Source organism: Gadus macrocephalus, chromosome 11, assembly GCF_031168955.1.
Source record: "Gadus macrocephalus chromosome 11, ASM3116895v1".
Lineage (NCBI taxonomy): Eukaryota > Metazoa > Chordata > Actinopteri > Gadiformes > Gadidae > Gadus > Gadus macrocephalus.
The window spans coordinates 25,457,034-25,484,192 of NC_082392.1; the positions used below are offsets into that span (position 1 = coordinate 25,457,034).

Genomic DNA, 27,159 nt, shown 5'->3' on the forward strand with positions numbered 1-27,159 from the left:
TCAGGAGGACGATGCGATACACATCTCTATGCACTGCCAACGATCCGATACATTCAAGATACATAAAAGCAGCTACTAATGCGATACGATACGATTCACCCCTATTGCGATGCAGTGCGATTCGACACGATACGATTCGACACGATGCGATTCAACAAGATGCGATTCAACAAGATGCGAGGCTAAATAATACAATTCTATGCAATTTAATATGATACATAATGATTTATTTATTTGTCAGACAACAAATCAGTAACCAGGTTTCTGACAAAAGAAAACATTTATGTGTATGTGTGTAAGTGTGTTCTGAATGTAACATTTTTGTTTGTCAGACAACAAATCAGTAACCAGGTTTCTGACAAAAGAAAACATTTATGTGTATGTGTGTAAGTGTGTTCTGAATGTAACATTTTTGTTTGTCAGACAACAAATCAGTAACAAGGTTTCTGACAAAAGAAAACATGTATGTGTATGTGTGTGTATGTGCATGAGTGTGTTCTGAATGTAACATTTTTTCACTATACCTGACAGTCACAACACAGTTTGCTTCATCCTAAACATGTGGATCAACTGCCTCACACACTAAATTTAACTAATTTGTCCTATTTTCAGGTTTTTCTTAAGGAATATGAGTTGATCCACATGATCAGGATGAAGCAAACTGCGCTGTGCTGTAACTATGTCCCCAGCCGTGCTAAACACTCTTTCAGAGGGTACACTCGTTGCTGGGATGCACAGGTAGCTCTTTGCCAAGGCTGAAAGCAGTGGAAGATCCACTTGTTTTTTCCACCACTGCAACACATCACCACTCAAAGCTAAAGAATCCCTCTCTCTGTACTTTAAGATTTCTGCCCTAGCCCTCTCCCTTGTGGTCTTCATTGGTGCTCTCGCAGTGAGGAAATCCCCAAACATCTGGTTCAAGGCTGTCTTCTTGGGGGGGACATCATCTATGGAATGGAACAGAAAAGCACAGTGAATTATCAGTTGTGTTAAAAAAATATGTAAAAATTATGATTTACAATACTTTCTTACTATATATATAATATAGTAAGATAGTATTGTAAGTCATAACTTTGTAAGATAGTATTGTATGTCATAATTTTGTCATTTTTTTTAACACAACTGATAATCCACAGTGCTCTTTTGTTCCATTCCATATATATTATTTAAATAATACTTTATAACTATATATATATCATAAATGCATCTTAAAACATTATTTTATAACTTTTAGCACAGTTCCTATCAGAACAAACCTCTCTCTTCCTCTGGGCTTCTGTCAACCTCTGCCTGGCCCTCAGTCAGTGTGCCACTGTCACCTGCCTGGCCCTCATTGAGTGTGCCACTGTCACAAAAATCAGTATAAAGGAGACTAGCTGCTAGATTTCTTTTTCCAATTCAAAGAAGACACAGGTAAATTCAAGTAACAAATAGAGAGTTTAGCTACGGTTTATGGAGTATATTCTTACCTCTTCCTCCATCATCACCACCTCTGCTGTTAGCTTCGTGAATACCATGTCCTTGGTGCCGTGGTCTTCCAAGAAAGCCAGGTCTTTGAACCGTGGATCGAGCACTGCAGCATAGTAGAGGAGGTCTTGGAGATACGTGTAGCGACCATCAAAATCCTGTCGGAATCGCTCCTTCATCACAGAAATTTCCAGCAGATCGCTCTCATCTGGCTGGAAATGCTTCTGAAGTTTGGCCTGTATTGGGGAGATCATTAAGATAGTGGGGTGTTTTTCCTCACTGAGGAGTGTTGTTGCCACTTTCAGAGGGGACATCAATTTGATGACCTCTGGGATCAGTGTCATGTCTTCCTCTGTCAGGCTGGCTAATCCTTCTCTCCCTCTTTATCTTCCTTGACAGAAGAGTGTTCAACACAGCAGGCTGCTGCTCCCAAAAACGCTCCAACATGTCAAGTGAACTGTTCCATCTTGTGGGAACATCATGGATGAGCTTGTGATTTGGCATGTGTAACTGGGCCTGCATTTCACGTAGAACCTCAGTTGCTTGTGGGCTTCTGTGAAAAAAAGTTGTAATCTTCCTCACTTTCACCAGAAGCTCTGACACCCTGTCCACCTTCAGGGATTTTTGTGAGGCCAGATTGAGCGTGTGCGCGATGCATCGCACATGGGGGTTTATCTCTGCACGAACTCCAGCCAGTAACATATTTTTTGCGTTGTCCGTGACCAACGCTGGGTTCTTGTCTGCGATGTTCCATGTGCAACAAACGTCCTTCAGTAAAAGTCCCAGATTATTCCCTGTGTGAGCCTCGTTGAACAGTCTGGTTTGAAGGACGTGGTTTTGTAAAACCCACTCTTCATCGATGTAATGTGCCGTTACGGTGACATAGGAGTCAGTGGCGTGAGACGTCCAACCATCAACTGTAATAGCAACTCTTTTGGCATTGCTCAACGATTTAGCTATTTCATGCCTCACTTTTTCATACAGAAGAGGGATTTCTTTATCTGTGAAAAGCTTCCTATTCGGGATGTGGTACCTCGGCTCCAGAATGTTTAGGAGGTATTGGAAGCCCTCGTTTTCAACAACACTGTAAGGCTGAATATCTTTGCAAATAAAGAAGGCAATGGCTTCGGTTATTGCCTTTGATCGAGCTGAGTTGGTAGCCAGCGGGGCATGAAAAAAGGTGGAAATACTTTGCGCAGGTGTACTTGTTGAGGCAGCCACTGTAGCCATAGATGAATCGGAGGATGAGGCAGACGTCTCACCATGTCGCCTCTTCAGGTGAGTACCTAAATTAGTCGTGCTGCCTGTGTACTTTATGGCAGCACGACATATTTTGCATATTGCATGGGTCTTATCCAATTTTCCATCTTTCTTTGCAAAGCCAAAGTTTTGCCAAACCTTGGACTTATTGCAAGCTTTAGGGACGTATAACTCCTCATCAGCCATTGTAACTCTCCCGAACACTCCTTCAACTCGCGCGATACTTGGCCGCGACACTTCACGAGAATCTGCCACTGACAGCAGTGGAGATGAGAGCGCGTTTAGGAAACAGTTAGAGAGGGGGAATCTAGAAATATACAATTGTACCGGATTATACCGATGCAAAATTTTTAGGTACGATGCATCGCGGTTCATCCCACATTGTATCCGATGCACCCATTTTTGATCCGGGCCATCGCATCTTGAGCTTTTATGACGATGCATCGGTGCGAACCGGTGAATCTTCCCATCCCTAGTGGGAATTGTGCCACTATGCCCAACGAAGTGAAGAACGTCTGCTGTAGAGTAATCCCAAAGGTAAAACTGATGAGCTTTAGTCTAAGCTAGTTTGTTGAGAACGATGTCATGTCATCTATCTATCATCTTCGGAGGATGTGTATATATATATATATATATATATATATATATATATATATAAATATATATATATATATATATATACTCAGAAGATGAGTAGCCTACCACTATCATCACAAAACCTTATAATTAACTTCTAGTAAACTATATTGCATGTTTAGATCATCTCTACCATATAGCAACAGTAATACCAGTCCACTTGTAATGGAAAACGAGTAATCTCATCATTCTCACCTGTTTGCTGTAGTTCCAGCCAACCATGTTTGTTATGTGAATTCATTAGTGATAATATTTTTTGTAAATAACAATCCTACTCGAATAGATGTTGCTTCAGCAATACCAGTTACGAGAAATCTCACCTGTTCACTGTTGTCTCAGCCATGTGTTTACAATAGCAATCATTGTTATGTAGAACTAATCAGTGATTTAAATTTTTTTTTCAATAAAAGTATGACTGGAAAACAGATGTTGCTTCCTGAATCTGTATTGTCCTATGCAGTCATGTTGTACTCTGTGATGTCAAGGTCACTTTACACAGTAGTTATTTTGTCTTATTGTATTTATTAGGTACTAAGACGAATGAGCCAAGTGCCAGAATCAATAACCTGCATGACACAACCTGCATGACACAACATGCACACAATTATTGTGTTTAACACATACAGTCTACAAAATATCTACAAGTATGATTATGGACCTGTGAGGCACACAACAGATGAAGAGTAAATCATTTTGGCTGTAAGCTCCCACTAAACAAAACCAAAGCAATATTATACTATTAATATTATTACGTGATTTGAATCAATTTACCATTAAAAGAAAAACAAAACAAACTATTAGGCCGCGAGCTACGGGGCCTTACCGTGCACCCTCACCTCCTAATGAAGCCAACTATTTTTTTATGTTGAGCATGGTCAGACCATTCAAAAAGAGTTGGTTTCGTATGGAGGTGGGGGGTGCACAGTAAGGCCCAGTATAGGCCCGTTTAGGGCTGGGCGATATGGCCTAAAAAAAAAATCCCGGATTTTTTCACAAAAAATCTGATTTCAGATTAAAATCGATTTACATAAAAAGGCATTATGGCAAGCCCTGCCATTGTAAACAGTGTAACCTGTAACATAACATAAAATGTAAAATATAAAATAAAAAAATTCTGTAAACATAAAATATTACTAATGATAAGAGGTAGTTCTGATAAAGTGCCAACATAACATTCAAACTTTCAACATGTGTTCATAAATATACACTGTTCTTTGTAAACGGTAATTACCTTAAAAAAGGGAATAGTAACGGGAGAAGAATGAGAAAAACACACGCAGCTCTTTCCTTATACTCTGTCTGTATTGAATGAGGAAGAGGAGCGTGATCCCCCTACTGGAGCCCAGAGGCATTACCAACAGATCGACGAATTATTAAACCACACATATATTTCAAATGAATTATGTTTACTAGGGCTGTAACGATACAGAAACTTACGATTCGGTTTGTATCACGATTTTTGACCCACGGTTCGATACATCCCACGATTTTTTTAAATTTAAAAAGCATTTTATTTAAACAACACTTATATACAAATTAACTTTAAATAACATTTAATAACAAATAATTTGGAACACTGAACAGATTTGAACAGAAAGAATACCATTAAAGTATAGCTAAATTAATAAAGAAATAACCAAAGATTGCAGTTGGAGGATGCTTTTTGCTGGTAGGCAAAAACCCTCAACTGTTTGGTTGGTTTAGTCAAATATCCTTATTAGCGCTTCTTATTAGGCTATGTAGCTTAAATAATGACATAATCAGGCCGTATAGAATGCAACATGTTTAATAGCCTAACTTTCAATAGATGGGGAAAAAGGAGGCATAGTGTTACGAGTAGCATATGTGTGTGCGCGAGATTGGCAGTGTGCGTATGCGTGTGTGAGTGACGTCAGCGAGTGAGTGGACGAGCGAGGAGAGCGAGCGGTAGCGCGTGTGTCTAGTGAAGAAGCGAACGAGTCCGGTAGAATAAAGTACCCATCCTGTCAATAATCGGTGGCCACTTCATTCAGACCTATAAGCAGACAAACTGCCAGTCAAATCACACAAAACAATAGAGACAGAATCACAGAGGCAATTTTTTTCGCGCTTGGCCCACTCTGGATAAATGTTGTTCATATCGCATATGAGGACTTCGACGGCTGTGGAGAAATGCAATCCTCCGTAGCCACGGAGAGCTGCCTGTCATCACAGAGAGGGCTTCTCGTCACATACTTTCGGCATAGGAGGGGGCGCTGTCAGCAGACTATTATTTAGACAATTATTAGCAAATTTCAATCGGACAATTTGACCGGAGAGTTAGAAAGGGCATATCGCGCTTCTGCCTTCTCACACCGCGAGACAGGTTCGTGGCTTTGAGTGTCGCGATTTCGGTTTCGATACGGGTATCGTTACAGCCCTAATGTTTACCTCAAAATAGATTGTACATATATGAATAAATTGTTGTATACAACTTGTCACACTCGCTGCCATGTTTGTGTATCACTTTGGTAAATGCGCGCTCTGTGCGGGGGGAGGGCTGAGCCCATTCCGAACTACGGGAGCTGAGAGGGAAGCGTTGGCGGATGTTGAAGAGAAAACCGATTTTCATTTAAACAAGTTGATACACACTCGAGTTAATCGATAAAATCGGTTTATCGCCCAGCCTATAGGAGGTTATTGTTGAAAACAGTTTAACAGAAAGTTCTGCTCCTTGTCCCTTTGGCGTTTCAGGCATCTTGCCTATCGCAGCTTTGTAAGCTGGTGTTGGGGATATTTAGGACATAGTTGTCGGGTTGTCATCCCGTCATGTGTGGTGCAGCGGATATGGCAGCAGTTCCCATCTGGTGACTTTGTAGGCTTCAGACCACCTCTTGATTGAAGCGGGAGACGTGACGGGCAACCAGCTCAGCCTTGGGAGTGTGTGGATATTCCGCTGAAAGGTCTGGAGGGATGGGGATAGTCTTCATTTCCTCTTCAAATGATGTTGGGTCCTCAAAAACCTCCATGAGCAGCCTCATGAGATCATGTACATAGTCTGGAAGATATAGCATTAACATACTAATGAATGTAGCCATAACAATCTGTAAACTGATGTGTGTGTGTGTGTGTTTAAAGATTATATTTTACAAACTTACTGAATGTTGGATCTGTTTTCACGGCCTTCACAACACCTTCCCCACTCTTCGCCTGCCCTGCAGAAGTCGTAGCTTGCTCCTGTGATGCATTTTCATTGTGGTGCATTGATGCTAGGTGTGCCTGACAATCATTCCAATCAATGGCTTTCACAATTGGTGTGATGGTGTAAATTATTACCTGCACAACATTCCCATGAAGGGAAAAAACACATTCTTTGGAGCAAAACGCAGTATCAGACTGTGGAATGACTTGAGGAGTCACTCTCCTCCTCTTCCTCCAACTCAAGCCGTGGTCTCTTGCTAGGTCACCAGCCTGGGCCCTTTATTGGTGTTGAATTCAGCAGTGAGTGTGGCAAATGAGAGGTTGTTCCGAAGTCTGCACTGACAGGAGACACCTGTGTCTGCATGGCTACAAATAACAGAAACCAATCGTATTAGAAACTGGAAAATAATAATTTAGCTGTTTTTTCCTTGGTAATGGAGTAACACTCTAGAGTAAACCTTGGTTACCAATCACAAATGCAAGAAGCCATTTGCAAATATGAACCATATCCTAATTGGTTATGAAGTTATTTAGCAGATGCTTTTATCGAATTGTTAGTAGAAAGTAAGTATGTGATACATGAATGTATGTATAGCCCATATTCTAGCAACATCAGCCCATATTCTAGCAACATTAAAAGAAATACACATCCGAAAACACAGGAAAAAGATGCTCACAGAGTTTCGTATGGATTGCATACTAAGTCCCTAAAAAACTCTTAGTGGCTACATACCTTTGCTTCTTACGTGTGCCTTTAGCGATCCCATGGACAACTGTGTGCCACCTGATGTCGACTTCAACTGTGCACTTTGTATTCCCACAGAATGCATTCCCACCGGCGAGTTTGTTTGGGTTTCCGTCTATATAATCTGAGGCGTGTCAGTCTGGCATCCGACGTGTTGAAAGGGGCGATTATGGGCACTGCAGTCCTGCTAAAATTATCACACAAATCACGACGAAAAATTATTTTACACAGTACAAGCTAACAACATCTGAAACAGGAACTGTGACCATTTAACCCACCTTATAGTAACACCTCACAAAAGGCCAAGGCTAGCTCTCATTTTACAGACAGTTTAGAATTGTAGTTTGAGATCCCGCAAAAGGTTTTTGGAAGATTAACCAGCCTCGCAACTAGCTACAGAATGAATTATTTTATGGTAGGAAATGGTAGGGTTAATTACCCCAATTTATATTACACACAACACAGCCACTTTTGTTATTATCAGTATAGGTTTACATACATGTTGAGAGACATCTTCACGCAGGTTGCTGAAGCAGCCATCCGTGAAGTGGAGGCGACACAGAAAAAGGCTCGGTAAAGTCGGTGGAATAGGGTTAAAAATGAAATCTAGCCAACGGCTACGTGAAAGCTCTGCCTTTGGCAAACTATACAAGGGAGAGGTCCCTTCACAACCAAGAAAACACCTTCTACCCATTATTATATATAATATATAAATAGTATTATGTCTTTCTGTCCATCTACTTCTCTACTCAAACACTTGTTTTACGATCCATTCCCCGACCCCAGCGTGTCCAGGAACGCAGCAAAAGGTCATTGATGACGCTCTCCCATTGACTCCCAGCAAAAGTATATGCTTACGTCACCATGTACCTGAAGTAAAAGAAAGCCGCGGAGAAAATCCCAACGAGCCGTTTCTAGGTAGCTCGGTAACAGTGATTTGCGGTAGTCATTTACTCCCCTTTGCGGGAATTTTATGGTATTGTAACTTTGCCAACCATTTATATACCCCACAACATATGTAAAGCACCATAGGAGAAGGAAAAAACGGAAAAGCATAATAGGACCCCTTTAAATGATATCGAACATTCCGTTTAGATATTATTGAAGATACAAATATGTAGTTTTGTTAAATGGTTTGAACAAAGGTAAACGGTTGAAAATGTATTTAGTTACGTCTTAAAGGCCCGCTCTGCAGGATCGGCCATTCGCTGTTTTCTTGGTTTACGCACGCACTTCTCTACACAGCGTCCCCTACAGCTTCGTAGTAGATATTTTAAATTACAACACTGTCGTAACAACTCGTAGACGACCCTTCCCCATGCACTTCTACGCTAGCCATGTGCATTTGTTTTCAAAGAAGCCGGCGAATGCGTGGAGACATGTCCGAAGTAGATGTTCATAAAGGTTATACATTTTTAAAATGGTGTATTTGTATTGCAATGAACATAAATCCATCCTTTTTTATAGTTGACGGGGAGAATTTATATCCTAGATAATAGGGCTGGCCCGAATGCCATTTTTCAGGCTTTGAATACTCGTTGGTTTTTCCGAGCGAATATTCGAATACTCGTTCCAGAAAAACACACCATCAAAAACAAGTATATATCCCTATATACTCCCTGGAACCGATTTTGACAGTATCTGCATATTTTGTTGAAGATTTAATAGCTTTTGAACATTAATTAGTAGGCCTAAGTAAGTTGGAGTTACTTAGTTTTTCCCTGTGGAAGCGAACAGCTGTTGTTCCGTACCAAATCAGCTGTCCTCTGCCATCTCAGCCCTTGCGGGAGCTTTTCAATTCATTCTGGAACGTGCATCTTTTTAGGGAATTTGTACAATAAATCCATAACAAATACCAAACATTGATTGTCTTACGTGTCCATATTATATCCATTATATTGACCGGGTATTCGCAAGACGCTCACGCTCTGCAGCAAGCCAGACAAAGTTGATTGGCGCGGCGCTGTACAGCGAACGTAAACAAGCAACTAATCTAAGGTTAGCATTTCACAAAGCATTTCTTTTCCTCCCGAGATCCCGCTAATGTTGTTATAAAGTAAAAGGAAACAAGATATCTATTCTTCCTCCACCTCTCTCGCTTCTCTGCTTGGTGTCGCTTATAGTTTGCCTCCCTCGCCCTGGTAACGTCATGTAGGCCTACGTGTAACAACGAAGCTCCGAATACTGATTTAAGCTTTGAATACTAATTTTCCGAACGAGTATTCGAATATTCGAATAATTCGGGCCAGCCCTACTAGATAATAATTATCTTTGGTTGAATAGAACAATCAGTGTAAGAGTGTTGGCAAACATAATACATTACGATAGCACCGACAGTCGCCTCTTGGGTCCCTTATCAGTCGATTGATCCATGATGAATGCAACAATTGTCTCGCAACTGGCTGTTTATATCTAGCCGGTGCCATGTTTGGGGGTGTGTCTGTGCCGTAAAGCATTTTCGAAACTACAATCTGACTACTTTTTCGAGGCGCGATTGGATACTTCCGCTGCGTCACATCCGGATTGTGTCGTGCCGAACAGAGCAAGTTGCATATTCGGTTTTTCCTTGGAGAAACGACAAGGGGCAATGAAACACCCACCAAACGACCCAGAAATGGTTGTAGAACCATCAGAATAACTCTCAACCCGCATAATTATTGTAATTTTTGCTAAAAATGTTGCATAGTGGGCCTCTAAAGGCCGTGTTGCAGCGTTCATTTTCCAATGAATTTGTGCAAATGGCTTGTTGGTAATAAAGATTTAAACTGTTATCCATTGTATTTAATGTTGTTAAGTATCACAAAATGGAATGTAATTCGTAAAAGTAGGTACTATTTTAGCAGTTTGCTGTAGGAGGATTATTTGCTTATCAACACGGTGGATGTGCGCGCCGAAAGATGGCAAAAAGAACATTTGTTTGACCGGTTGCCATGGTTATCTCTGTGTGGTTAATTTGCAGTTTGCAGTGTTAATTAGCGATTTTGTCAGCTTACTGGTGCATTAAACTGTAATCAGACAATGCGGTTATATGCAATAGACCCTAGAGTATCTGTGGTATAAAGGCTCGGACGAATTTCGAATTACAAATATGTACACTTTATGTTGAAAGTATAGACCGTCGCGATTCCCATTGAAACGAATTGCGGGGTGATTATTACTCAAAACGAGAGCTGGGAAATTGTGAAAAATGAATTAGACTAATCAGACAACACGGTTATATGCTATAGACCAGGGGTGCTCAACCGGTCGATCGCGGTCTACCAGTAGACCGCCGACAGATCCCAAGTCGACCGCGAGGGGTGAAGAAGAAAAAATATATATTTTTTTTTAAAATAAAATAAAATTTGCGCGGGACATATACGCGCCGTAGTGCATGCGCTGTCAACAGCAGTTGAAAGCCGTCAACAATAGTTACGCACTCCTAAACGTTGGCATGGCTGAGGAGAAACGAGCTGAGACCTACCATTTTCACCCTGAGTGGGAGGAAGATTATTGATTATTGTTGAGAAGGTGCCGTGCGCAGACGGAATGAAACCCCCACTGAAGTCCGTAGGTTCACGATGTGTGACGGCCGTGACAGTTCACCCCCCCCTCCCCCCCCCGTAGGTTTGCAATGTTGACACTAGGCTGGTAGATCTCGGGAGGTTGGCTACTTGAAAAGTAGATCTTGGGTCAAAAAAGGTTGGGCACCCCTGCTATAGACACTAGTATCTGTGGTATAAAGGCTGGGACGAATTTCGAATTATAAATATGTACTTTATGTTGAAAGTATAGACTGTCGCGATTCCCATTTAAACGAATGGCGCAGTGATTATTCTTCAAAACGAGGGCTGGTAAATTGTGAAGAATTAATTCAACTGTAATCAGACAACGCTGTTATATGCTTAGATATGTACACTTTATGTTGAAAGAATAGACCGTCGTGATTCCCATTGAAACGAATGATTACGGTGATTATTCTTCAAAATGAGAGCTGGTAAATTGTGAAAAATGAATTTTTCTTTGATCATACAACGCGGTTATAGCTATAGAACCTAGAGTATCTGTGGTATAAAGGCTGGGACGAATTTTGAATTATAAATACGTACAATCAATAACCTTAGCTCTCTGGCTCATAGCTCAGCGGACTAGAATACCTCCCGTTGCCAAGTCGTGGCTACGGTCCGTCCTATTTATGTGAATAACTTTATATTTGGATTGTAAAACGCATGAAAATATAAATGAATGTTCTGAATTTCTTTTCCTTGGCAAGTGACCATGGTATAAGCGGAATTATGCCCTTCGAGGTAGGGCTGGGCGATATGGGCCAAAATGAATATCTCGATATTTTTTTACTATATCTCGATACACGATATATATCTCGATATATTTTGAATCTCCTCTAGAGCACATCATAAATGCTCGATTCAACCATGTCTGGCATAATGTTACGTCAGTAATAATTCTAGTATTACTGAAACATAAGTCTGCATGTAGATTACATGAAACAACATATTGTTTAAACTCATCAGTGCTTTCTATTGGAACAATTTAGAACTTGCACATAAGAAAAGGAAAATCACAGCAAGTTAGATTTACCAACACAGCATTTATTCAAACCGTTAATTATTTATTAACAGTTTGAATAATAATTATTATATATACACTGCCAGACGAAGGATCCAGTGCTATTCTTTTTCGAAACCAAATCCTCAGTTTCCATCCTTTTTTCTCTTTCTGGCTGTTCTCACTCACCAGTCGGAGGTACACGCACCTACAGCAGCGCGCCTTCCAGACTACGTCACACACGCGCGTCCATGAGAATCTCGTGGACTCGCAATGGGCGGGGGGAGTGAGTTTAGAGAGCCACCGGAAATAGCGAGAGAAGGGAACGCTGTGCGTGTGCGTTAAACAAACCCCGAGAAGCCCAATCCCTATGAGAGCTCCCCACGCTACGGCCATCAGGAGGCGCACAGAGCTTTTATCCGTGATATTATATAACCAATTATATTATATTATATTATATATCATTATATATAGAGCTCCGGGAGTCGCAAACGGCAACAATCACTTTCTCCTCCGTGCTGCAGTTCACCCCGGACTGCACTGCACCGAGTTTGACGGTTGAACGCTGGTTGGCTGTTACGTTACACATGTCACTCAGTGGCCACGCTGTTGAACGCTGATTGGCAGATACGCGTCTCTACGTTCACTTTGTATGAGATCTTGTCGCCCCGTCGCGTGAAAGCACAACGAGTATGCCGGCGGCGGCAAAAAGAAACATTGCGTCCCAATTTATATTCGATGTTCGCGATATGGGCATTTTATACATCCCCTGGAGAACATCTCGCGATACATCGCATATATTCGATATATCGCCCAGCCCTACTTCGAGGTGTCAAAAATGGGACTACTTTTTGAGGGAGATGAACTCAAACAGAGTATACATTTATTAAGCATACAATGCGAATAAGAAAAAGCATAATTATTAAAGTATTTGAATTGTTTTAGAATGTTAGCAAGCAAGAAGTAGAATGAATGGGATAATCAGTCTTATTAAAAGGGTTTGTGCAACCGACCGCACAACAAGACATGATTGCGGCTCTTGACGCTCTCGTCTCTTTCTGCCAACAACATGCGCGTAGAGCGGGGAGTGACGTAGAGTGACGTAGACTGATAATCCCTCTATTGATTCTCATTTCCCCCAGAAGGCATTGCATGACGTCACGTTGCGGAGACACGGACCAAAGCCGCATTGAGACCCTTGAGAGTAGAGAGTAGAGTGTTCAGCAGATTATACAGATATAGCAGGCTTTTTTAAAGCCTGCTGATGTCATCGTGTGTAAGAAACTACCCAATAATTTGCATTGTAGTGGAGGAGACCAGAGATGGAATGTGGAGTCAAAAACATATTTGTCAAACATTATTTGTTCCACCATTTCAATCATTTATTTTTAGATGTGAATCTAAAATATGAAGACTGAAGTCTGAAAATGCATTTGTTAAATGTTGAATAATTTAGGGTATTTTTATTGGGTGGGGGGACAATTCATGTTTTTCAGAAATAAGGGGGGGTAATCATCATGACGTCCTCTGATATTTCAGGCCGTCACTAGTTTGAAGGTGAGGATGGATTGCCTGGCCCTGCCCGTGCTATATGATATCAGCAGTGATGTCTATCCTCACACCGGTCACCTCGCTGGAGATGCCTACAGGAAGCCATGGATCAGAGGTATTGGCTATTGTATGCCTGAAACGTAAACAGAATTTAACAAGGTTTTCACACCCTGTTAAATTCTGTGTGCACGAGATGGCGCCCAGTGTGATGTACTTCCACATCCTCTGTAGGAAGTGTTATCTCAACCTGCAAGCTGTCGGTGAATGTATGTATACTGGATGACCCAAGAAGAAAGGAACAGCCAGTTCATCTGCCTTTGGAAAGGTAACATTTCTATTGATTCATTTACTCTTTTTCTTCACTTATTTGGCATATTTTAAGGAGTCCAGTAGTTAGGGTGGAGTGTTTTCGTACTACAGGTTAAGGAATAAAGGAGAGCTGATAGATGTGGTACCAAGTCCAGATCAAAACTCCCAGCAAGGTTTTGACCAGGACGCGTTAGCAAGACTCTTACAGGACTCAAACTGTTTCACACCAAGGCAAGAACGCTTTTACAAGAGCACAACTGACCTCATGTCAGTCACATATAACAACAAGGGTGAGTGGTTTGAGATTCAGTATACCTAATTATTCCTGCATTATCGTTTGAATTCTTCTGATTTATATTCTGAAACGTCATGAATGTATTAGATTGCCAAATGTGTTATTAATAATGCTATAGTACTGAGTATAAGAACAAATAGATTTGATGTGAAAATAAAAACGTATTATCCATACTCCAGATCTCCTGCTAGAAGAGGTCCTGGGGCCTCTCGCTGTCTTGAAGAGTCACTTGCACACGCTGAAAGCCAAGCTGTCAAGTCTGAGTAGGATTCAAGTATTAGACCCTCTCCTCAACACAAGCATACTCTCAGAGGATTTCATACTCAGGTGAAAGGGACAGGACTCTGCAGTTTGAGTGTATAGAAGTCATTTATTTTGAAGTTGATTTTTCTTGTCAGAATCCTGAATTTATGTTTAATGGCTTCACTATAGTTGTTCAATCAGTACATATTCTTCTTAAGAAATGTACTTTTTTGGAAATTCATATAATTACCAAAAGCCAGCACTCACGCACAGAAGCATTTCATTATGGATAACTAGTATTAGGACTAGTAAGTACGTACTGTTTCCGTCATAGTAGGCAATGTGAAAGTCAAGGTCAAGCAGTGTTTTTCGTTGTTCAAGTTCTGATTGTTGAGTGTCTCAACCTAATGGGCCTGTTTTGCAGGCATTGTGCACCTTATGAGATCCCTCCTTATGCAGACAATAAAGAATTTACAACCAGCTCACACGTACATGAAGAGTTCCACACAGAGGCTGTGCTCAATCATGATGTAAGATATATTTGTAAGATATATACAACAATTATTTATTGCTATATATATATATTAGAGCTGTCGGTTAAACGCGTTATTAACGGCGTTAACGCAAACCAAATTTAACGGCGTTAAAAAAATTATCGCGCGATTAACGCAATTATTTTATAAAAAAAAATAAAAAATTTGGACTCAAAACAAAGAAGCAGTAGCCTGACTGCTATGTTCAAATGACATTTGTTCAAAGCAGTCGTTTAATTGCACTATAGGCTATTTTTTTGTATCGTCCTGTTTTGATCAGTATATGCCAATGTTGTTATCAATAGAAAATCATTTGCACAAGGCAAGCCGATACACTTCGGCTTGCCATCCATGTTGATAAGAGAATTAAAATGAGAAGAATGAGACAAAAAAATCAAGGGATATTTAGCATAGAAAAATAATTTGCGATTAATCGTGAGTTAACTATGACATTAATGCGATTAATCACGATTAAATATTTTAATCGCTTGACAGCTCTAATATATATCTATATATATTTTAGAGCTGTCAGTTAAACGCGTTATTAACGGCGTTAACGCAAACCAATTTTAACGGCGTCAAATTTTTTATCGCGTGATTAACGCAAATATTTTATTTAAAAAATAAATAAATAATAATAATAATAATTCTTTGGCTCTAAACAAAGAAGCAGTAGCCTGACTGCTATGTTCAAATGACATTTGTTCAAAGCAGTCTAAACGACTGCTTAGATTTTAATTGCACTATAGGCTCTTTTTTTGTATCTTCCTGTTTTGATCAGTATATGCCAATGTTGTTATCAATAAAAAATCATTTGCACAAGGCAAGCCGATGCACTTCACCATGTTGATAAGAGAATTAAAACGAGAAGAATTAATGGGACAAAGAAATCAAGGGATATCTAGCATAGAAAACGAATTTGCGATTAATCGCGATTAATGTGAGTTAACTATGACATTAATGCGATTAATCACGATTAAATATTTTAATCGCTTGACAGCTCTAATATATATGTATATATATATATATATATATATATATATATATATACTACTATTTTCTACTCCCATTGTCTTTTTACTACAACCAATAATAATTCATCTAAATAATAATAGCTGAATTGCAAAACATAAATTTCCACAAGCCTTTTCTTTCCGTTTTGTAGTCTCTACTATTACCAGTTGGTCTGGAAATACTCTACCTCTACAGAGAGAATTACTGCAGCTTGAGCATTGAACAGGTCCTGAAAGTTGCTCCCGAGCTCCTGGAGTATCAAGTCTCAACACTTAATGTGCTTCGTAAGGGTAATAAGGACCTTCTTAAACCCCAGATAAAAAACACACACAAAATGCATTACAATGAGGTAGAAAAATGAAAGCAAAGACATCAATTGATTGGACCATCAACTTCAACTAACTGTTTTCTTTCAGCTAACCTTCAAGCTTCACAGCTGGCAGTGGACATTAGCCGGCTTAATCCAATAAAGGAGACGGCTTCTGATATTAAGATGGTTGGAGACCCCTTAGGCTCTATAGGTAAAGGCCCCCGATGTACTTAACACTTCCACTAAATCTAAATCGGCGTGCTTAGTTAGGATGTCAAACAGCTGTAGAGCATGGTGATGTATGATGATGATGTAGACAAAAAAGTCACTTTGATGTGACTGACAGAGATGAGATAAGACATGAGACGTGGTGAGATGAGAGATGATGATTCATTTGGTATTGTTGATCAATAGCAGGCAGTGGTGCATTTGCCATTTGGTCTGTGGGAACACAACACCATTTTATATCGGGGCTTTTAGTAAAAAATACGAACTAAATGCCAGTGTCATTGTGGGAATAGAAAGGTAATGGCCTATTGCATTGCTGTTGAGGGCTTATTTTGCAGCTAGCTCAGGTCATTGTAACCCTTTTAATATCTCATTGTGTGAGTAGTAAGATGTAAATAGGAAGTGATTAGGTAATTCTACCAAATCCCCTAAATTTCACAACAAAGCACATGTGATGTCTTGTGTTCTAAGTCTGTCTTTACTTAGGAACATGAGTTTGTGAATGCGCTCCACGGTTTATTTTCAGGACACATGGTTCTTTCTACTGCGTTGGAACTGGACCTGCCTCTGACACCCCCTACCCAGGCTGGTTTAACCCTGCTCTGGCTGTCTGGCACTCAGCTCCCTCTGGAACAACTGTCCCTGCTCCACAGACCGTAAGCCATACTTCTACAGTCATTATTAAATACATCAATATATTTGCAATGTATTTATGTAACATGTAATATATTGTAATGGAACGTGTAAAATAGCTTGTTGTGCGTATTTCTGAAAGAGTTGTACACTGGACAAGATAACCCTGGGTTCTTCTTACATGCAGATCTTTAGTCTCACCGAGAGATCAGCAGGAGATGGAGCTGTATGTCTGGAAAGCAGAGAAGCACCTCAACTGTGTACTGGGCTTTCTGTTGACTGGTATTACAGTTATTCAATTGATAATCAATACTTTCATTATTAAGCAGTTGGTTATTGAACACCATTAAACAGTTGAGCTGCCATTAAAAAGCGTCATACCTCCAAAGGATAAGTGTTCTGTACACAGTGCATCCCGAGGGCTTCCACATGGAGCATAAGTGCCTAAGCCTTATACTTAAGAACACCTCACTTTCATAATAAATCAAACGTGACACATTTAGTCTCTTATAACTTGACGTGAAATTTGCATATAATCATCACTTTAATACGAGTGATTGAAATGGCCATTTAAACCACCAAAGCGGTCCAAGCACTATGAAAACAGTTCATGCTTCAAGTCACACTGGGCGCAGCCGTCTTGAATAGTTCAACCAACGTTGCTTCGCAACCTCTGGTTCAAAGCGGAGCTAGAAGTAGACTTTTTGCTCCGGTTTCTTACAACGAGGAATAAATATATCGAATCGTTCTATCGAACACATTTTCTATTGATATTAATTACGTAGCTATCGCGATACATATCGTTATCGTTTTTATCCCCCAGCCCTAATCACTCCTCTGCTTTTTAACAGAACCACAAACACACAATCCAGCTGTGGAGTTCTACCCTGTGTCCAATGCCCTGAAGGAGCTGAATAAGGAGATTTTGGTCTGTGTTCATGGCAGCAGTGATGCTATCCTACAGTCACAGATGCTGTGGGTGAAAGGAGTACCTGGGTTGTGTTTTAGCTGCTGTGAGTTCACAGAGAACCTGACCTCTGGATCTTCCAGCACCAAGGAGCCTACCATGGAAGACTTCACAGCACTGTCTCCTGAACACATTGAAAGTTCGTCCATTGAAAAGTTATCTGTCAATTTTCATATTACCATTCACAATGAGAATGATGACCCCACTGCACTACCCTTATGTTTTTTTTCCTCTTCCTTCTCTGCAGATATTCTGACAGCACAGGAAAAGGATAGTGGTAAGGAATGTCTTCTCTGTCTATTTAGTTTTAGTTTAGTTGAAGGGTCCTTGATTTGTTCAGTGCAGTACATTCTGTTTTGTTTTGATGTATTTTTTTTTACTTGACTTTAAGCATATTCTGTAGAAAACTCATCTGCCTTGTCTTCCAGTGCCCGAAGTGTCAATCAAAGGGGTGAAATCCATCTTGAAGAAAGGAGTTCCATCAGATCAACCAGCAATACCTATGAACTTTGATACGTCCACATGTGCTGTCAGAAAAAATAAAGTCAATGTTGTAAGCCAAGTTCATCAGAGCTTCATGGTCCTAACTAATGAAAAACAAATAGAAACCTCTGCGCTGCTGCCAGCAGTTAGTGTTTCCAATTCAACGGCCAAAGAGAAATTTTTAGTATGTGAAACCACATTCCTGGATCTGAAGGACACTTCCAGACATGTAACCAGACCTGCCACCCGTAACCAGAGCCAACCCAGTTTCTGCACTTCCTTTGGTGCTGAACGTGCCAAATCCGCCCATCTTTTGTTGAGAAACAATAAGAGGAGTCTCCTGGCAGAGAAAGATCCAGACCCTCTGTCCACCTTTATGATGCTCCGGTCCCAGCAGACATCCCCTGACCCTGTATTACCCCAGCCATGCCCCGGATACACAGGTACAGGCCCAATCCCTCTGTTATGTATCCTTACATTCTGCCAGAGTACTCTTACTAAATGAGGACTTAGCACTTAGAAGTACTAACTAACTAGCTCACTAACTAGTCATTCACTTTGTCATGCAATACATACATACAACTAGTTAAACATAATTTATACTGTATTAAAATATTCTTTTGCGTGGTAATAATCATTTCAAAAGTTTATTTGCGCATTAGAACGATTAGAAGTAATTAATGGAAGTCAAGCCAATAATGTGTATTCCTAGTTCGGAATGTGTTCAATATGGTATTATATCAATAATCCTCACTATCATAGATCCTTAATGCCGTCTAATATTTTGTGTATCAGAAGGACCAAGAGTGCAGCAGCCAACTCCAGCAAAACCTCAGTCACACCATATCCTGGGACCCCACGGCTGGCCCATGGTGAGGACTGGGGTTGTCGCAAGTCACTCAGCCCCAGTCCAAGAGACAGAGGCTCAACCGCCCAGTCAGGCCCTTCCTGGTCCCCCGCTTATTCAGGACAGACAGGAAGGAAGAGTTGCATGTGTTGAAGCCACAGGTATTAAGTGACAGTATTTATAAAAAAATAATATATATATATCATATATATATATATATATATATATATATATATATATGTATATATATATATGTATATATGTCTCTTGGACTGGGATAATAGGGCTGAATCAAAGGGCAGGGCAAGGTCCTGCCCTTTTGATGAGTGTGTCAACCTCTCAATGCTGGGTTTGAGTCTATTGTTCCTAAGCACTGCCTGGTGGACCTGCTGTCTCCTCAGAGAGTGTGTGGCGTGCGTACTGTGAGCTGTTGGCCGTCGCCCAGCCCAGTCTGTCCAGGGCCAGGGAGCTGGGGCTCAGCTGCCCGGCCTGGGGAGACTTCAGCAGCATCACCCCTGACCAGACCCGCTTCGTCCTCAGACAGCAGGAGAAGGAGCTCTGCAGGCAGCAAGGAGAAGTTCAGAGAGGTGTCTTTATCATGTGGATAATACTTAACAAACTCAAGATAATACTTTATGATCCCAGATGGGGAATTCTGGTGCCCCAGCAGTAATACAGAGAATTTAGATAAAAATGGAAAACAATGAAACTACCAAAATATACAGTATTCTACCGAGTATATTTCTATATTCACAATCAGAGTAGTTGAAATGTAGCTGCAATATCAAAAGTACACATGAGATAGTAGTAAGGTAGACAGGTTGGAGGACTACGGCATAGTTCTGATTAAGTGAATCAGCAAGTGCAAAGGTGCTTTTAGGTATACAAAAACATAGTTTCTAAAAAAGATAAGCTGACCAAGGCACTCTTCTTAAAGTTTAAAAAGCTTTAATAAATAGGCTAATTAATACGTATCTCGTTTGGGTAAATAAGGTTTTACAGATTACAAGGAAAATCAATGTTATGTGGAGGACAGCGCATCCTGCCACATAGTGATCTGCTATCACACCACTAGGTGGTAGCGTAGGACACAGCATTACCAAGTCAACATTGTTATGAACATCAGAGGCCCTATTTTAACGGTCTGAAACGCAAGAGAGAAGCACCAAACGCAAGTAGCTTTGTGGGCGGTTCTATATGACTTGCGCCCGGCGCAAATCTAAAAGGGGTCTGAAGTAGTCTAATTACCCGTAGGTGTGGTTGTGGGCGTAACGTGCAATAAACCAATGAGTGCCATCTCCCATCCCATATAAGAGCCATGAGCGCATTTGAATCTGACTGATATTTTGACATTGCGTTTGCAGTCTCCGATGAGACAGATGACGACCACATGCATTTCAAACTTCAAATGGCTCAGTTTATGGCAAAATAATATGGCCTAATTTACACATGGAATAGCATTTTCTTCCACAACTTCAGAAACTTCAGAGTCCTCATATAAATTTCGGCAAAGAAAACAACACAAATATGATATGCGATAACTGGTTCTATTTAATGATATACGCAATACATTAACAAACAATGTTTCTTACCAGTATTGTATGCATTATCGTTATCGACTTGTGTTCCTAATATGCATGTGTCCCCCCGTTAATATTCATTTCCCATGGACTGTATTATGCGTTACGTGTTTAGTTTGCATGTGTTTAAACAGATGGACGCACACACGTGCGGCCACATTCATTAATTATTTTACACATACACGCATGCGCGCCCGCATTCATTCATTCTTTTTAAAACTCACTCGCGGTTAAACAATATTTTCTCACGATCAAATACTCATCAATCCTAAAAGTTATGGGCTTGTACACGATGACTGTGTCAAGAAAATATGTGTTTGCTGTACGGTGTTTGCAGATGCATTGATTTAAAAGTACAACTTATTACCGCTGTATCATCTGTTCTTTCCAAAATAATTTACCAAGAATGTGCGGCTAGGTAGATGAGAGAAGCAAAGTGTATGCGCGAGGTGCACAAGCAACGCGCCACTGACTTTAAACGAGGTATCTCCTGGTTTGTGGCGGAATGGTTTTCTGAAACTGCAAAATAGCACCAGGGAACGTTTGCGCCAGAACAAGCCTCCTCCTTTCGCCAAACCGCCCCTTGGGGCACAAGGTCGTTCCCTAATTTACCGACGCGTGGCGGTGGAGGGAAAAGAACGCTCTGTGCCAGTTGCAAACTAGCAATGACACATGCGTCAGTGTAGAAAGTCAATTGCACTGGATGCAAGATAGGGCCCCAGGTGTAAGAAGCGGCTTACTTATACCTGGCTGTTGTCACAGTTCACAAAGCCCTGGCAGAAACTTCAATGTTTTTTTCACATGACAGATAAAGAGCTGCTGTTCAACCAGACGGCCCTGATCCATGTTCTGGTGACCTTCAAAGACATGATGCTTCAGTGTGACCTCATCACAGCTGTGGGTTAGTAACAACAGTAACGTCAGAACTCCCTGTGGTCCAGTGGGGAGCCGTGGGTGGGAGGGTGCCACTTATGACGTTATTTTGTTCACCTTGGGGCGTGTGGACATATGGCCAGACTTTTAATATACAGAGCTATTGGGTTCACAGTGCAACAAATGGCTCACAGGGTCGGCAAAGCAAAAGGATTGCCTTGCGCACACATGCCTTCCATTTAATTCTGTGTTGTCAAGGTAAACATAGGGGCAAGGCCAGGTCTTCATGGGACAGTATTTGAAAGAGTGCATGGCTTTACAATGATATCCATTCGACATCATCGCATTGTCCTTCCTGAAATAGAGACTGAAGGGATGTTTTAGCTTTAAAAAGTCAATGTGTTTTGTAAATGGAGACATTCAATGTGTATATCTATAGTCCTGTCGGTGAAGGTAACAAACACACAAATTTTCCTCCTGCTGAGAAAAAGTTGTCTCTCTCCCTCTTTCTCAGAGTACCTGACCCAGGCTGCCATAGCGTGTTCAGGCCAGCGCCTAGAGCAGCTGGTGAAGCGACTGCAGGTGGTGGTTTATCTCAGCCACCGGAACCAGGAGCCCAACCCCAAGCTTCTGGAGCTGCAGGACCAGCTGCTCTCGTGGCTCCAGAGCAGACACAGCTCCTCGGACAAGGTGAGTTTGCGGGGAGCACACTCTCTTGATTCTGGATCAGATTGATCGTTTTCTTGAGGATTAGTCGGACATGAAACAATAAATACCGTTCCTTTTGAGGTAGAGGTTGTAAAACGTGCGCGTGAATGTTTGTTTCACACAGAGTAGCAAGCATCATAGAAACTCTTATTATGAACTGTTCTGTACTGTACTAGTTATGAACTGATGATTTTGTTCTAACCCTTGTTATTATATTTGATCAATGGTGTATATGTGTATATATATATTAGGATTACCATTATTCTCTTTTATTCTTTTGTTTGATATGCGCTGTCCTTTTATGGTGTTGTAATCCCTGCATTTCCCTAAAGGGATTAATAAATTGTAAGCAGTATATTTTCTTAACTGTACTTCATAACGAATCAATTACCTCAGATTAATTGATGTTTCTTTCCCCTTTTGAAAATATTAATTTTCCTAGGTTCTAATCTTAACAACAGTTGATAGTGACACCACAGCCACAATAGTGCAAGCCCTGAACCAAGCTACAGGTACTAATATCCCCATATCTCAGCTCTTTGTGATCAGTGTGGTACAATACCAGCTCTCACCTCAAGGTAATAGACATGTTGCTGACCTAGCTAGACACCTGTAAGAATTGGCCGCCTTTTCTGATAGAGGGCTAAGCCACTGATGCTAACGCTGGAAACGCTTGGGAGGAAGCAACCACTAGGAAGTCCTTAACTAGACTTGGAGTATGCCTGCTCACTATCAGTTACACATCTGGATGTGAAGGAATAACTCCCAATACCATAGATCCTCATGATTCTGTTTCTTCATCAGGTGAGGCTGCTACTGCAATTGGTCCCGAGGAGGGCCAGCCCAAGCTTAATGGCGCCACGGTGACCAACAGGTGTGTATTGGGAAACAACACTCAGTGAGTTTACATGACACTCGAGAAAACCAAATTATTGGGTTGGTCCGACTAGGATTGGATTTTTAAGATGCATGTAGTCGGATTAATATCGGCTTAATCGGGTTTCTCATGGTCGGATTAAGACCATGTGATTATTAGATTGATAGTCGCATTAATCATGCATGTATATGTTCAATCGGATTGGAATCGGATTCTGCGTTCTGTGCGTGCTTACGATTTTTTCCCGGGGCCGGAAGTAGAAGGAGACGATAGTCGTGTGGTTGTCACTTTTGAAAACAGCAAACAACACGATGGAGATGTCAAGGAGCAAAAGAGCAGAGGTCAGCCGTGACTCTATTACCACTCGTTGAAATGGGTAAAGCGCCACCTATTGTACCGGGGTATAACATGCTTCGGCCAAATAATCGATTTTCTTACCTCCATGTATACTCTGAAAATTGCAGTTGTCCAATTGAGGAGCACAGTCGAACTATGGCTGTTCTCGGATTAAGCGGTGCATGTAAACGAGTGTGAAAATACATTTGATGGCAGTTTTAAGAGGTTTTCTGTAGTTATTCGTCATTGAGCTGAACTCCATTCATTCCGGTCCTTGTCTGCAGTGTGTGTGGGGTGGTGTGCGTTGTGGCGTGTGGTCAGCACATAGGAGCAGACTTCCCCTGGCCGTGCTTCTCCCTGGTGGTGGAGTACGACCGCCCGGGACATTCCCCGTGGGGAGCACTCTGCAAGGAGAAGAACATCCATCATCTCTGCCTCCTCACCAGCCTGCCCCGCCGGGGTCAGCCCTCAGACTGCACTGATTCACCCCATAGAGAGTCTGGTGAAAGAGGAGCTGCCATACCTGTGTATTTATTTATCCATTAGAAGGATCAACAATAGCTGACCACATAATAACCAGCTAGTCTTACTGGGGTCCAAGACTTTTAAGGCTCAGTAGCATAAAAACAACAAATACAGAAATTCAACAAGACAACATCGACAAGTAGGCATCTATGTATGTAGCATCTTATTGACAACACAGGACTGAATTAAAACTTAAAAAAATTACGAGCGAAACATTAAAAGCAAGTAGTGTGTGTAACTGTTTGTGTGTGGTGTGTGTTTGTGTTATTGTTCAAACGCGGTTGTTGTGTTGCTGCCCTTTTTGCTGTGCTTTGTGTTTTCTGTATCTATCTGTGTGTTTTTCTCTCCTCACAGAGGTCCCGTCAGCCTGTCTGGAGGAAAGCGTACCATTTGTGCTGCTGGTCACAGATGGACTCCTGAACAGCCCTCTGCTCCTCCAAACACTGGAGACCAGGTAGAGGTTCCCAACTCATCCTCCAGGTTAACTATATCGTTTTCATAAATTTTAGACACAACATTGTGTTTCATTGTAGTTGTCGTTACAACATTGTGTTTCATTGTACTTAGACACAACATCAGTGTTTTGGAGCGGAGCTACTCACCAGCTCTGCAGTTGTTTGGAGGAACACAGCACTATGTGATTGTCACTGTCAACGAAAGCACTGCAATTGTTATCCAGGTACCAGAGAACTATATTTAAGGAGAAGGATTAGGGCAATTTAGGGGGTGAAAATCCCAAATTCTTGAACCTTCTTGAAGGGGAAGAAGCCATGCTTTACAGCAACCTCCCCTGGTTTGACTGAATGCATAGCAAAGGATTGGGGCTTTGACAAGGTTTAGATTAATGTTGAATCAGGGCAACGCCATACTTTCATAATGGAATTGTTAGTTTATTAATGATTTATTATCTCATTATCATAATATAATCACTTTCATTATGATTATGGGAATCAATTACTTTAAATCTAATTTAAAACTCACTTAACAAATCAAATTTCTGCCGCCTTCGGCTGTTTGTTTACAGGGGTTGTTAAAGGTATTAAAAGGTAGTAAATTAAATTAGCCCAAATTAAGGCCGTTAAAAAGTATTAAAAAGTACTAAATGTCATCTGACGAGGTATTACATTTCCAACAAGGCCTATGAGTTTTTCAATTTGTGTAATTTACGTGCCGGCCTAGCTCCTAAAATCACTAAAACTTGCGTGGATTATTTTAATGTAGCAAGTAGGACCTGAGTGATATCAATGATATCAATGATTATATAAACGAATGGGATTATTTGTTTATCAACACGGCGCATGCGCGTGCAGAATGATCTCAAAAAGAACATTTGTTGAATTAAACTGTAATTAGACAATGTGGTTATATGCTACAGGGGTTCTCAACGTTTTGACAGCTGAGGACCAACTTAGGAACCCAGAATTTGACTGAGGGCCACCAAAGGAAAAAAAATAGTCTAAAGCACGAAACTGAGGTTCATCCTTTCAAAGTAATGTACAGTCGGATTAAAGCTAACAAATGTAACAGGATTTAATTGAAAGCTAGAGAGAGTCGACTTTTCTCTTTATATTTATTTATTTTTGTTTGAATTAATATTTTTTTTACTTACATCTGTATGTCATTGCGGGTCGCCAGGAATGTTTCTGTGGACCGCCATTGGCCCGCGGGCGCAGTTTGAGAACCAATGCTATTCATACTGTCACGTTTTCTGTAACGCCGCCATTTGCACGACCAATCTCGCCAAGTATGGCCGCCCACACCGCTCATCTGAATGTTAGAGAGAGACAGAGATATCTGGGAAAAAAAGGATCAGTGATTTTAGGCACCGATCCTTATTTGTTACCCCTAGTTTTTTTTAGTCCATTAGTATCAGCCTCACGCTTGCCTCAAGTCAATCTTCATGACATATATATTTATTTAGTCCACAACCCCTCCCCATACAGTGGAGATATCTTGAAAGCGTTCAAGAGCACTGATGCCTACCAATATGCTGTGGCTGGATGGGTGAAGGACGCTAAAGTGAGGCACTTGGCCACCAATAATCTTTATCTGATAATGGCAAAGTTAAGTACTATATATTTGTGACTTCTTGTGAACAGTTTGTGGTGGGTTACTATCATTGATCGTTGAAATCAGTCATCAAATCATAGACGATAATTTCGCCGGGGACGCTTGGGACGAGTTTTCTACAAGATTCATTTTGTAGGAAGTAAAGGCTGTAAAGGCTGGGACGAATTTCGAATTATAAATATGTACAATCCATAACGTTAGCTCTCTGGCTCATAGCTCAGCCGACTAAAATACCTCCCGTTGCCAAGTTGTAGCTAAGGTCCGTCCTATTTATGTGAAAAACTTTATATTTGGATTGTATAATGCATGAAAATATAAATGAATGATCTTAATTTATTTTCTTTGGCAAGTGATCATGGTATAAGCGGGATAATGCCCTTCGAGGTGTCCAAAACATGTTTGATCAATCGTAATTAAAGGGGACTGCTTTTTGAGGGAGATGAACTCAAACAGAGTATACATTTAATAAGCATTTAATATGAATAAGACAGGGCATAATTATTATATATAAATTAGTTGAATTGTTTTATTATGTTGGCAAGCAAGAAGTGATTATCTGATTATCCAATAAATTGGATAATCAGTCTTATTAAAACGGTTTGTGCAACCAACCGCACATCAAGACATGAGGCTCTTGTCGCTCTCGTCTCTTTCTGCATATGACATGCTTGTAGAGCGGGGAGTGACGTAGACTGATAATCACTCTATCGAAAGTACACTGGTGGGAATTTGAGCTACGGTATGGATTTTTACGTTACCGTGAGACCGGTGTGACCGGTAGACAGCCACGTTTACATGGACACCTCTGATCCGATTAGAAATGGAAAACCGCTCAATCTGAATAAAAAATTATCCTATATACGGCTCAATCGGAATACAATTCTCTGATCGGTATATAATTCCATGCGGAATAGTATAGTTGGTGTAGTCCACTATAATCGACATGGATACACTTTATTGGTTTG

The 27,159-nt window shown here is 40.8% G+C and overlaps 1 protein-coding gene across 1 annotated transcript in view; it reads left to right on the forward strand.

Annotated features, from left to right (window-relative positions):
• Positions 1 to 27,159, forward strand: part of LOC132467317 (protein shortage in chiasmata 1 ortholog) — a 66,727-nt gene that overhangs the window by 33,573 nt on the left and 5,995 nt on the right. The window contains exons 3-23 of the mRNA XM_060064531.1: positions 13,352 to 13,478; positions 13,595 to 13,688; positions 13,784 to 13,962; positions 14,147 to 14,294; positions 14,635 to 14,740; positions 15,909 to 16,047; positions 16,174 to 16,278; positions 16,822 to 16,951; positions 17,116 to 17,210; positions 17,780 to 18,034; positions 18,143 to 18,172; positions 18,324 to 18,821; positions 19,174 to 19,386; positions 19,627 to 19,812; positions 21,614 to 21,706; positions 22,193 to 22,368; positions 22,829 to 22,898; positions 23,191 to 23,260; positions 23,884 to 24,059; positions 24,479 to 24,578; positions 24,692 to 24,803. Coding sequence (XP_059920514.1) covers positions 13,352 to 13,478; positions 13,595 to 13,688; positions 13,784 to 13,962; positions 14,147 to 14,294; positions 14,635 to 14,740; positions 15,909 to 16,047; positions 16,174 to 16,278; positions 16,822 to 16,951; positions 17,116 to 17,210; positions 17,780 to 18,034; positions 18,143 to 18,172; positions 18,324 to 18,821; positions 19,174 to 19,386; positions 19,627 to 19,812; positions 21,614 to 21,706; positions 22,193 to 22,368; positions 22,829 to 22,898; positions 23,191 to 23,260; positions 23,884 to 24,059; positions 24,479 to 24,578; positions 24,692 to 24,803 — 3,102 coding nt within the window. The remainder of the gene's footprint in view (positions 1 to 13,351; positions 13,479 to 13,594; positions 13,689 to 13,783; positions 13,963 to 14,146; positions 14,295 to 14,634; positions 14,741 to 15,908; positions 16,048 to 16,173; positions 16,279 to 16,821; positions 16,952 to 17,115; positions 17,211 to 17,779; positions 18,035 to 18,142; positions 18,173 to 18,323; positions 18,822 to 19,173; positions 19,387 to 19,626; positions 19,813 to 21,613; positions 21,707 to 22,192; positions 22,369 to 22,828; positions 22,899 to 23,190; positions 23,261 to 23,883; positions 24,060 to 24,478; positions 24,579 to 24,691; positions 24,804 to 27,159) is intronic.